General features: G+C 43.5%; 1 protein-coding gene across 1 annotated transcript in view; it reads right to left on the bottom strand.

The window, feature by feature from the left end:
- TMEM67 (transmembrane protein 67) overlaps positions 1-12,154 on the bottom strand; it is a 52,915-nt gene extending 40,761 nt beyond the window's left edge. The window contains exons 1-6 of the mRNA XM_050940702.1: positions 11,968-12,154; positions 9,474-9,562; positions 7,462-7,555; positions 5,945-6,044; positions 768-837; positions 569-643 (exon numbers count right to left, since the gene is read on the bottom strand). Of these exons, the coding sequence (XP_050796659.1) occupies positions 569-643; positions 768-837; positions 5,945-6,044; positions 7,462-7,555; positions 9,474-9,562; positions 11,968-12,151 (612 nt within the window). The 5' untranslated portion in view covers positions 12,152-12,154. The remainder of the gene's footprint in view (positions 1-568; positions 644-767; positions 838-5,944; positions 6,045-7,461; positions 7,556-9,473; positions 9,563-11,967) is intronic.
- Positions 12,155-12,355: the final 201 nt, after the last annotated feature.

Genomic DNA, 12,355 nt, shown 5'->3' with positions numbered 1-12,355 from the left:
CACAGGACAGGCGGATCACCGGACAGCAGAGGGCGCTCCTGGCTGGAAAAAGAGCTAATTCCCAGAAGGCACCAGCAGGAGGCGCTGCAGGGGTGAGTCTGCATGTCTACACTACCCTTCATTTATGTAGTGCTTTATATCCCAGCATTTCAAAGTACTTTTCAAAAGGTAAGCAAGTTTTGTTTTGTATTTTCTTTTAATAAACACAGAGAAATGGAGCCATTGAAAATTTAGGTGATTTGTCCAAGGTCACACCAAGTTATTTACAGAATCAGGACTACTACCCTGGCCTCTAGACTTCAGGCCCTAATTAAACCAATTGACCATGCTATTTCCTTGATAGATAAGTACTTCCTCACATAAGCCATCTCACTGAGAGACTACTGTATGTGCAGCAGATTGGGGTAAAGCATGGAAGATAAGAATCTGACTTGCAAGATACATAAGTAAATGGAAAAACTGAAATAATACCAGGTATGAGAAAATGCTCTTAAAACATTTCAGTACAAAAAACCTATTCATAATATATAACATGAAGCTTGATAATGTTAAGAACAAAAACACTTACTAGCTGTCCATAACGTACAGTTGCAACTGCCTTTGAGGGGAAGTTTCTGCTGTTACTGAAGCATAACCCTCCAGTCTGAAAAGATAAAATTAAGACCAATTCCAGTTAAATTTTTATCACACATACATACACACACAAAAAACCCACTTTACAACATAACTTTTTTCCTTTACGCTCTGAAATAAACTGTTTCACTTACCAAAATATTTGGGTCCGAACAGTCACAAGACTCGCTTATATTGATGAATGTTTGTTCACATCTTATACACCTATGAATTGCACACACATGAATATATAAACATGAAGAAAACACTTAAAATTGCATTAACTATAAGACTTTATAATGTTAAGCAAGCTATTCTCTTCAAACATTAGATTAGAACAAGTTTGTTCAATTACAGAGAGTGTAACGTGTAGCAAGAACCACAAAAGATTAATATGATATGTTGGGGAAGAATCAGCACAGCTTTTGTAAAGAGAAATCATGCCTCGCCCATCTATTAGAATTATTTGAGGGGATCAACAAGCATATGGACAAGAGTGATCCAGTGGATATAGTTTACTTGGATTTTCAGAAAGCCTTTGACCAGGTCCCTCACCAAAGGCTCTTAAGCAAAGTAAGCAGACATGAGATAAAAGGGAAGGTCCTCTCATGGATCAGTAAGTAGTTGAAGTAGGAAACAAAGAGTAGGAATAAATGGTCCAATTTCATAATGGAAAATGGTAAATAGCAGGGATCTGTATTGGGACCAGTGCTGTTCAACATATTATTAAATGATATGGAAAAAGGAGTAAAACAGTTGTCTGGGTATACTGAAAAGAGGACAGGAGACACCTGATATGGATTTTAATCAGGCTGCAACTTTATTATATAGATGTCTGGGACTACCCAGCAGAAACTGTACAGTGCAGGCAAATTCATGCTGCTTCAAATCATTACCCAGGGCTTCCATCAGCCCCATTTCATTTTCCACCTACGTGCTCCCAGCCAACCCATGGCTCGGACCTTACCATCCACCCCCCTCATAGTATGATTAAGGTAGACTATAAGAATGAGGGGGAGGGGGAGCATGGTTGGTTCCCTGCTGTACTAATCATAGGAGACTCCAACCCCTTTCCCCTGTTCTGTTCCTTTATCCTGCACCTTCTTTTAAGTGCTTTACCAGGTCATTTATCTGATCACTTGATGCCTTCCCTATGGAGTACCTGCACTGGACATCTGCCTCACACTTACAAAATAAGTTGTGACATATGGCCTACCACCTTTTCTTCTTACCAGAAAAGGTCCTCCCTGACACCTGCTGTGGGGAAGGTTGGAGGAAAAAACACCCATTTCACTGAAGCCAATCTGGTGCAGGAAAAATTCCTTTCCAGCCCCGCTTAAAAAGGAGTGACTAGCACAATGCCCACAGCAGGTCCTAACCCCATCAGATATTTGCCATCTCTAGGGGAAGGAGGGTAGGTGCTGCCTTGTCTGCTGCTTGGAAAAAGGGGCTTCCAATGCCTACCTTTATTAGCCATCAGACCTGACATTCCTGGGGGGTGAGTCAGCACGGCAAAACTGACCACCGTTCATATTTTGCTGCAGTTTCCAACCTCATCCCCCGCCCCAACCATAAAGCACAGCTGCCTTCCCTCGACAAGCCCAGACAACATTCCCCCTCCTTTAGGAGCGGTGCAGTCAGTTGCAACATTTGCAGACAATACAAAATTACTCAAGATAGTTTAGTCCAGTAGCTTTCAAATTTTTTTTTCTGGGAACCCATCTGAAGAAAATTATTGATGCCCGCAACCCAACAGTGCTGGGGATGAGGGATTTGGGAGAGGCTCAGGGCTGGGGCAAAGGGTTGGGGTGCAAGGGTGAGGGCTTGCGGAGTGGTGCTGGGAATTAGGGGTTCAGGGTGTGGAGGGGGCTTTGGGCTGAGGCAGGGTGTTGGGTGCAGGAGGGAGTCAGGGCTCTGGGATGAGGGCATAGGCTCTGGGGTGGGGCTTGGGGGGCTGGGGTGCAGGAAGGGGTTCTGGGTTTGGGGGGGGGCTCAGGGCTGGGGCAAGGATTAGGGCCCAGTGGCTCCCAGTCAGCGGTGCAGAGGCAGGCTTCCTGCCTGTCCCGGCACCAGAGACCATGCTGCACCCCGGAAGCAGTCAGCAACAGGTCTGGCTCCTAGGCGGAGGCACAACTCTCACCCACAGGCACCATGCTCCTCTATCACAGCTCCCATTGGCCAGTTTCTTGCCAATGGGAATGCAGAGCGGGTGCTCAAGGTGGGGGGGCAGGGGGCAGGAGGCAGAGCCCTGTGGCCACCCTGCCTACAAGCCAGACCCACTACTGGCCACTTCCAGGGCGCAGCATGGTGTTAGAGAAGGTAGACACTAGCCTGTCTTAGCTGGGCAGCACTGCTGATGGGACTTTTAATGTCCTGGTTGGTGGCGCTGACCAGAGGAAGGCAACTCAGTGCCTTACACGCTGTGACTCAGTACTGGGTCGCGACCCATGGTTTCAAAAACACTGGTTTAGTCAAAAGCCAGTCATGAAGAAATACAAAGGGATCTCACAAAACTGGGTGATTGGGCAACAAAATGCCTGATTAAATTCATTGTTGGTAAGTGCTGTTTAATGCACACTAGAAAAAAATCCTAAACTATACATAGAAAATGGATGGGTTCTAAATTAGCTGCTACCACTCAAAGATCTTGCAGTCAGCTGTAAATAGTTCTCTGAAAACATCCACGCAATGAGCAGTGTCAAAAAAAAAAAAAGAAAAAAAAGCTAACAATGTTAGGAACCATTAGGAAAGGGATAGATAATAAAACAGAAAATACTATAATGCAATTATATAAATTCATGGTATGCCCACATCTTGAATACTGCATGCGGATTTGGTCACCCATCTCAAAAAAGATATATTGGAAGAGGTACAGAGAAGGGCAACAAAAATGGGTGGGGGTGTGGAACAGACTGCATATGAGGAGAGATTAAGAAAAGACTAAGGCTGTTAACCCTAGAAGAGAGACCAACTTCAGTTGGTGAGAAAGACAAGCTTACACAAAGCTCTCCTTCAGCTCTGTGTAAGCTTGAAAGCTTGTCTTTCTCACCAACAGAAGTTGATCCAACAGAAGATATTGCCTCACTCATCATGTCTCTCTAATATCCTGGGACAAACAGAGCTACAACACTGCAGGTCCATCAATTGCTATTAGCCAAGATGGTCAGAAACACAACCCCATGCTCTGGTTGTTCCTAAATCTGGGACTGATAGAAGCTCAGAGTAGATGACAGCGAATGGATCACTCAACAATTGTCCTATTCTCTTCTTTCTCTCTGAAGCATCTAGCACTTGTCACAGTTGGAAGACAGGATACTGAGCTAGATGGACCATTGGTCTAATCCAGTATGGCTATTCTTATGTTCAAAACTTCAAATTAAGTCCTGGGATCACATTTCAGCTCAAGTACACAGAGGTTTTTTTCCCTTCTGTGTTCATAACACAATGTTTATTAGAGGCCTGAGACTAATAGGAGCTGGACAAAAATTAGTTTTACCAGCTCATTTCCACTATTATTCAATTAGCAACAAATAAAGCAGTACATATTAATATAAGAACACGATATTCCTACTCTACCATCAGTCAGAAGAAAGACTGGAGTTGCAAATTTAGGATACTGGCCCTCAGGGCTGGTGCAACCATTTAGGCAAACTAGGCGGCCGCTTAGGGCGCCTAGTGATTGGGGGCGCCTAAAAGTCTCCTGAGGCAAGTAGATGGAGTGGAGGTGAGCTGGGGGGGGGCGCATGGGGAGGGCTGCCTGCAGTAACGGGGGGCGGGGGAGGCGCACAGGGGAACAACTTCCCGCCCCAGCTCACCTCCACTCTGCCTCCTCCACTGAGCGCACAGCCCCCACTCTAAGTCTCCTTCAATTGGCGCCGCACGCCTGCGCGGGGAGGACAATTAGAGCGGTGCCAGTGTGCTCAGTGGAGGAGGCGGAGCCGAGGTGAGCTGGATGGGGGAAAACCCAGGCAGGGTTAGCTGCCGTGGCGGTGGGGAGTCTCCCCATGTCATCGTATCTTTCCCCAATCTGAACCTTAGAGTCCAAAAGTTGCGGTACCAGCATGAATTCCTCTAAGCTTAATTACCTGCTTAGATCTGATAAGCTGCCACCAATCAGGAATTCCAGTGCCTGATACACTCTGGTCCCCCCAAAACCTTCCCTGGGGACCCCCAAGACCCAGACCCCCTGGATCTTAACACAAGGAAAGTAAACCCCTTTCCTTACCGTTGCCTCTCCCAGACCTCCCCTCCCTGGGTTACCCTGGAAGATTACAGTGATTCCAACCCCTTGAATCTTAAAACAAAGGGATTCCCCCTTCTCCTCTCCCTTCCCCTTCCCTGTTAAGTACAGACTCAATTCCCTTGAGCCTCAACAAGGGGAAAAAATCAAACAGGTCTTAAAAACAAAACTTTTAATAAAAAAAAAAGGAAAAAGGTAAAAGTTCTCTGTAATTTAGATGGTAAAAGTTACAGGGTCTGTCAGCTTATAGAAACTGGAGAAAAAGCCTCCTCCAGCAAAAATACAATTTAAAATACTTCCAGCCAAATACACATTTGCAAATACAGAAAACAATCAAAAGACTATAACCGCCTTTCTTACTAAATACTCACTATTCTGAATATATAAGAGACTGTGGCAGGGAGATTGGCAAGAAACCTGGTTGCACGTCTAGTCCCTTCCAGGACCCAGAGAGAACAAAGCCAAACCCAAAAAACACAAAGGCTTCCCTTCACCGAGATTTGAAAGTATCTTGTCTCCTGATTGATTCCCTGGTCAGGTGTTTGGTTCCCTGTTTGTTAACCCTTTACAGGTAAAAGAGACATTAACCCTTAACTATCTGTTTATGACACCCCAGGCAAGGTCAGCTGCCGTGGCGGGGGAGGTCAGGTCTCCCCAATCAGGGTTAGTTGCCACGGGGGGATGGGGGAGAGTCTCCCCAGGCAGGATTAGTTGCAGTGGGGGGATGGGGTGGAGAGGGGTTAGCTGTCGTGGTGGTGGTGGGGGGTAGCTGCTGCCGGGGGTGGAGGGGCCCCCCAGGTGGGGGGCTGAGTTAGCTGCCGTGGGGGGGGTGGCGTTAGCTTAGCAACCTCTACTCCTGCTGACTTGAACATGAGTTGAAACCTCTGGTCTTACTGCTATTTAGATTGCCACAAAGCAATAGGGACATCTATAGTATATGCAAGAGAGAATGCCTTAATTAACTAGAAGTATTCATATTTTATTCAACAGATAGTTTGTTCCCGGGGAGCGTTCCATTTAAATCACATCATCATCAGGACCCATACAAAGCAGATCTGAATACATAAATTTAGAAGAAGCAAGAATACTTACCTATCTCCCAAGACATTTGAAGCAGAGAATGATGGTTCATTTGCATCACAGCGTATACACAATGCTTCATTCAACAACTTGCCATTAACATCTCTTTCCACTAAGGGGGGGGGGGGGGGAATGTAAATGTGAACAATAACATGCTATAGAGTATTTCGCATAGGTTATAAAGCTGATTTTAAAGCATTATGTTTGTAAGGACATATCTAGGAAAATCTGGCTCAGACATTAATACAAAATCAGTCTGCATTTTCTAAAACTCCTGAGTCACAACTGACAAATATCCTGTGTAAGTAATACATACACCCTAGTAGTTTTAATTATAAGCTAGGGGCAAAAATGAAGCAAGTTTCTCTGCACTTGTGTTAAAGAGGAATTTATATTCAAAACAACAGGATATTTGTAACTAAATTGCAAAACTTTGGCATAAGTAGTAATTCTTTTTGAACAGCAGTAATTATGATTTTTATGGCACAAGATAGCTTAAATTTTGAAATTTAAGCTTTTCTAAAGCAACTAATAAAACCACAGATTAATAGTGTTAAAGAACTAAATTACAGATGCTGTGCAAAGATGATGCACATGTGAACATATCACAAATGCAAGTTTTTTTTTTCCTCCAAAGCTCTTTGGGATTGGTTTTTTTTTTTTTAATAAACACTTTAGATTATTTGCTATGGGGATAAGAAATGTATCTTTTAACTCTCATGATGCTTAAAGGGAGATGTTTCAGCTTAAAAACATTCTGGTTCTTAAACTGGTATTCTTTTTCTAACGTTAAATGACAGTTGGATGTATCTTAAAGTCACCTTCGGTCACATTTTTTAAGACTTAAAGCAATGATCAGGAAGAATGAACCTAGTACAAAGACATCTGGTTTCTGTTTGTTTGTTTGTTTTTAAACATTTTGGATAACCAATAGTAAAACATTTCTACAGCAAGTTCCTGAGCCTGTATGTAGCCAGAAAGCAAGCTATGAGATGAGGATAACATTGCATCTTGTATTGCTCTTATTTTCAGAGTAAGATGAATAATAATCTGGCTTCTCTACATCCAAAAGGGTTTGAAATGGGAGACATATGATTCAGTTACAATAATTCCTGTTAATAGTTTTTTCAGAACTGTGCTACCTTGCAGCAATGAGAAAGATCTTAAATATACCAAATTGACAGAAGCCTTTTATGCTTCAAGCAGGTCTATAAAAATCAGGATATACAGAGATCATTCTACGCTTGCCAGGAGTAGGCAGAAGGGGTCCGGTAAGAATAATCTGTCTTTTGGTTTTTGCTACTTTCAAATGCAAGGAATTATGGCTAGAGGACACAGTTTTGTCTGCTACAGGTTTGTGGGGTAGGGGTGGGGGGAAGATGGGTTTAAAAAACAAGAATACTTTTTTACATTAGAACTATAAACATCAATACTTTGATAACTTTGGCTTGCTGTGGTAATACACAATGTTGTTATGATAAACTCAGATATTTAAGAACATAATTTCATATTGCTTATAGATTACTTACCTAAAATTTCATTAATGGTGCATTTACATTTTCCTTCTGTAGTTAAGCCTTTAGGACAAGTAATACAACTCCACCCATCTTCAGTAACGCCACTCTAAAGTTTAAAATATTTGTAAAATCCTTCATAAAAGTGCTCTAAAACTGAAATACATTATTTAAAATAGAAATTATTCAGGTATTCTAAAATGCGTAACATTCACAAAGCTGTCTGAAGAACATACTAAAGTCCGTAGCAAGGAGAACCATCAATATATTCAGTGGGGCTTCATTCAGACTTAAAGATCTGACTGATCTTTTCAGAGGTTTGGGGCCACAATACAGTACCTAGTTAGAGTATAAGAGGATTTTTTAGTTAGTTGTTTTTTTTTTTTTAAAGCATTAGTTGAAATCCATTTATGCCATCTTGGAACTAAACTGTTTAAAAGTGCTTGTTTTACAATAGAAATGGAGTAACATCTAACAACATAAAAAAAATGCTATGGATTTTGACAACTTATCATCAATGCAGAAGTGACTATAGGTAGGGCCCTACCAAATTCATGGTCCATTTTGGTCAATTTCACAGTCACTGGATTTTAAAAATAATAAATTTCAGCTATTTAAATGTGAAATTTCACAATGCTATAATTGTTATTACTTCTGCACTGCTGCTAGCAGAAGAGCGGCAGCCGTTAGCCAGGCACCCAGTTCTGAGGGCAGCACCCTGCCAGCAGCAGCGCAGAAGTAAGGTTGGCAATACCATACCTCTTTCTTCTGGGCTGCTGCCTTCAGAACTGGGGGGTTGGAGAGTAGTGACTGCTGACTGAAGGCCCAGCTCTTCATGCAGCAGCACCGAAGGATGGCAATACCATACCATGCCACCCTTACTTCTGCGCTACTGCTGGCGGTGGCTCTGCTTTCAGAGCTGAGCTCCTGGCCAGCAGCCACTGCTCTCCAGCTGCACAGCTCTGAAGGCAGCATAGAAGTAAGTGTGGCAATACCATGACCCTCCCCCCCATAGGCTTCCAACCAAATACTAAAAAATAGGCAAGAAAAAAGAAGCAAAACAACTGAGCCCAGGGACTTCATAAAGGAGTAGTCTTTGTGTAGAGAGAGAGCCTAAGTGACTGATAGCTATGTCTACACTGCACACCTTACCCTGCTGTTGTAAGGTATGCAGTGTAGCTGCTCTCCTGCCAAAAAAATAAAACCACCCTCCGCCCCCACAAAGGATGGTAACTTTGTTGTCAGCAGAGCATCTTGCACTGTCCACAATGGTGCTTTTTGTCTGTAAAACTTTTGTCTGTTGGGGTGTGTTTCCCCCCTCCCCCAACCCCTGACCAACAAAAGTTTTATCGATGAAAGTGCGGTGTAGACATAGCCATAAAGATAAGAATATAACATAAATGGAAGAAAGCGAGGACTAATAAGAGATTAAACCAATATTTAGAATACCTTTAAGTTGTTTGCTCACTCATGACATTTTATAGATTTTTTTTTTTCTTGAATCATGCTTAAATTGGTCAGCTTTTAAACAACCTGTGTGTTCTACAACTTGTTTGATTAGAAAAGTATTTGGTTGTATGAGCTCGAGCAAACCAAGAAGTTATTCTAGGCAGATTTACACTTGCCTATCGACTTATTTACATTCGTTATTACTGTTTATTTCATTATCCTTATTCTAGCCTCACTTGAAAATTTCTTGGCAATAGCTCACTTTTGCAAACAAAAAATTTACAGCCTTTAAAGTCAAATTTTCCCACAAAAACTGAACATTTTTTTTCCATCTTGCATTCAAAGGAAGCTCCCCACATTTGTCATAGACAGCTAAAACTGTTGTAAGATGAATTACAAGCTTCATAAATGGCACTTTTACCTATACCTGAATACAAATTTTGAATAGTTCTAAATAAAAAATACAGCTGATAAAACAGTAAATTAAACTTTTTTGTAATTTTTTAAATCGAAACATGAAGACCTATAAAACTGCAAAAATGTATCATCACATCACAACATGTAAAGCTTATACCTACCATATTCTCTGGGCATTTTTCACAAATAACAGAAGGTCCACCATTATTAGAAACCATCTTGAATCCTGGTAGACATGCACATGAAATACCTAAAAAGTAAATATTTTGTTTTTCACCTCAATTTATACAAATAAAAAAACCCAACTCTATTGTAGAGCAATGGCTGCAGCTCTTAAATGAAGACACTCAATCTCCTGCTTAAACAAGTACGATGTTTGAATAAGAACCACAGTAAAAACATTCCTTTTAGAATGTTCATGCTAGAGTTTACTTTTTACCCTTCAAAAGTAGAATTACTCTGATAGATTAAATAACCAAGGAAAACTGTCTTTTTTGTGTGCAAAGAGCTTCAAAGTTATTTTATAAGCTATTTTAAATTCAATACTTTTAATACTTTTTCCTTTATTCAAACATGAATAGTAAAATAACCTATACTATTCCATGGGCTTGATGCTGTGAAGTGTGTAGTGCTTGCAACTTCCACTGGTTTCAGCTGTGAAAGTTCAGGGCACACCATGCCACACAGGAATGGGCCACTAATTGTTTACATTTTTTGCTATTTCTATTACAAAACAAAAGCTGAAGAAGCCTTTATTGGATGCTCCTAAGAGCAGACTGCTCAGAGCAGGGGCTCACAGCTCTGCAGTGGCTGCAGGGTGACCAGATATCATGGTTTTATAGGGACAGTCCTGATTTTTTAGGTCTTTTTCTTATATAGGCTCCTATTACCCCCCACCCCGTCTCAATTTTTCACACTTGCTGTCTGGTCACCCTAAGTGGCTGCCCAGTTAGTGAGGGAGGCGACAGGTAGCTGGTTTTTTGTCCCCAGCTGCAAAGGTGATGAGTGAGGCACCCTGGGGCACTGCAGTGCCAGTGGGTGCGTGGTGCAGGCTGTGGTCTTTTAAAACTGAGCTGCTTCTCCAGAGCTCAGGCTTTATCTCCAGCAGCTTACATTCCCACCTGAAGGGGAAGGAGACAGGAAAACCAACACTCGTAAGTGGCTGCCCGGTGGTGGGGGACAGGCAGTCCATATGTGCCTACCTTTAAGATACAGGCACAGTACAGTATTTGCTTTTTTCTTTTAGTCTCTGCTGCTGCCTGATTGGTTACTTCCAATTCCCCATACTGTCCAGTTGACCATTTAGTCAGTAACTGTGATGTTCATATATTTGAGTCTTTACTGTACTAGACCTATCTGATCAAGTAAATGTTTGTAGAAATTTACAAACGTCAAAGACCCAGAAATACTTATAAACATTATCATATATCAGCCACGCATTGTGGAAAGAGTTTTTAATCAAGGTTATTAACTCTTCAGTTAATGAGCAGCACATTCATCTATATTTAACACACAAAGAAAAAAGACTACGGGCTTGTCTACACCGGCAATTTACAGCACTGCAACTTTCCAACTCAAGGGTGTGAAAAAACACCCCCCGAGAGCAGCAAGTTTCAGCACTGTAAAGTGCCAGTATAGACCATGCTCCCAGTGCTGGTAGCTACACCCTTCGTGGAAGTGGGTTTTTTTACAGCACTGTGCCGCAACCACCCAAGCCACATTAAAGCACAACATTGCGACTGTAGACTAGCCCAAATAAACATTGTTCTCTCATTTCTAGGCTGTGGCTTGGGGCAATTGTTACATGAAATGAAAAAGCTGATCATGTCAGAATGACATTTAGCTGGTCAAAATATATATATATATTTTAACCTTTCTCTGCCTCATATCTGTCCAAGATTCACACAAGCCAAGGAGACTGAATTTCTACCTTAGCAGTCTTATTGTAGTAGAACTAGTCAATAAAAATAAGACCTTCATTTCAGGTTTAATCCTATTCTTAAAAACAAACCCCAAACCACCAACAAACTAACCACTACAGAAATGAGAAATTTGTCTTGCAAAGTTTCCACAAGGTGAAGTTGTTGCCCTGGGATGGTGAACGTACTGCAAATTCAACCCACCTATGCTATTCTGAAAAAAAAACAGAAAGTCTTAGGACAAAATTCTCTACATCACCACTTCCCCCTGGCAGCATCAGTGCCCCACTAGCCATGTTTGATCGCTGGAGACATGCCAGCATTTCGCAGATAGTTCACGTGCAATGAGCGAACATCCCGGTTTCTGACATGCAAAAGATGAATTAAAACAAACGCTTCAGTGTCGTAAGAGCCACAGGTTGAACACCCCCCCGGTCTGTCCCTGATTGGGGTGACGCACCGCTCAGCTCCCAAGGACTACCACAACCACGGCTCTAAAGGGACTTTGTGAACGCAGCCCGCAGGCAGGGGCGGGCCGTAACACGGCGCAGCCCCCTCAGCCCAGGGGCTCTGCCAGCCCGTGACGGAGCGGAGCCTCCCAGAACAGCTCCCCACCCCCTGAGCCTAGTCAGAGAGCGCGGGGGACAGGTCAGGCTCCTTGCACACCCCACCCCGCCCGCTAGGAGGCAGGACTCCCCCGGCCCGCATCGCGGCTGGGCCCCTCGCTCGCTCTCACCCCAGGCGCTCCGCTCCTGGTGTGGCCCGCACTGGCCGCACGCCAGGCTGGAGATATCGAAGTAACGGGCACCGCCGCAGTCCTGCGGCTGGCGCAGAGGCAGGGAGAAGCTTTGCCCAGCCGAGAATCGCACGCTGAGCAGCAGCAGCAGAGCAGCGGCGCCACAGCGCCCCATCGTCGCCATGGCTACTCAGCTCCCAGCAACCTCCCGACCCCGCCCCCCCGCGATGATTGGCTAGCCCCGCCTCCCCGACGAATAAAGAACAGTCCCGGCTACGGCCAGCCAGAGGGGCCGAAACAGTTCACGGCGGGTTCTTCCTCTTAGGAATTGCAGGGAGCTGCACGTGGGAGGAAAGGGCCGTGCGACTCCTCCCCCGACCCGTACCAC

This window comes from Gopherus flavomarginatus, chromosome 2 (genome assembly GCF_025201925.1).
Source record: "Gopherus flavomarginatus isolate rGopFla2 chromosome 2, rGopFla2.mat.asm, whole genome shotgun sequence".
Classification (NCBI taxonomy): Eukaryota; Metazoa; Chordata; order Testudines; family Testudinidae; genus Gopherus; species Gopherus flavomarginatus.
Note: the sequence above shows the minus strand (reverse complement) of the source record. Positions and strands in the feature narration are given on the sequence as shown.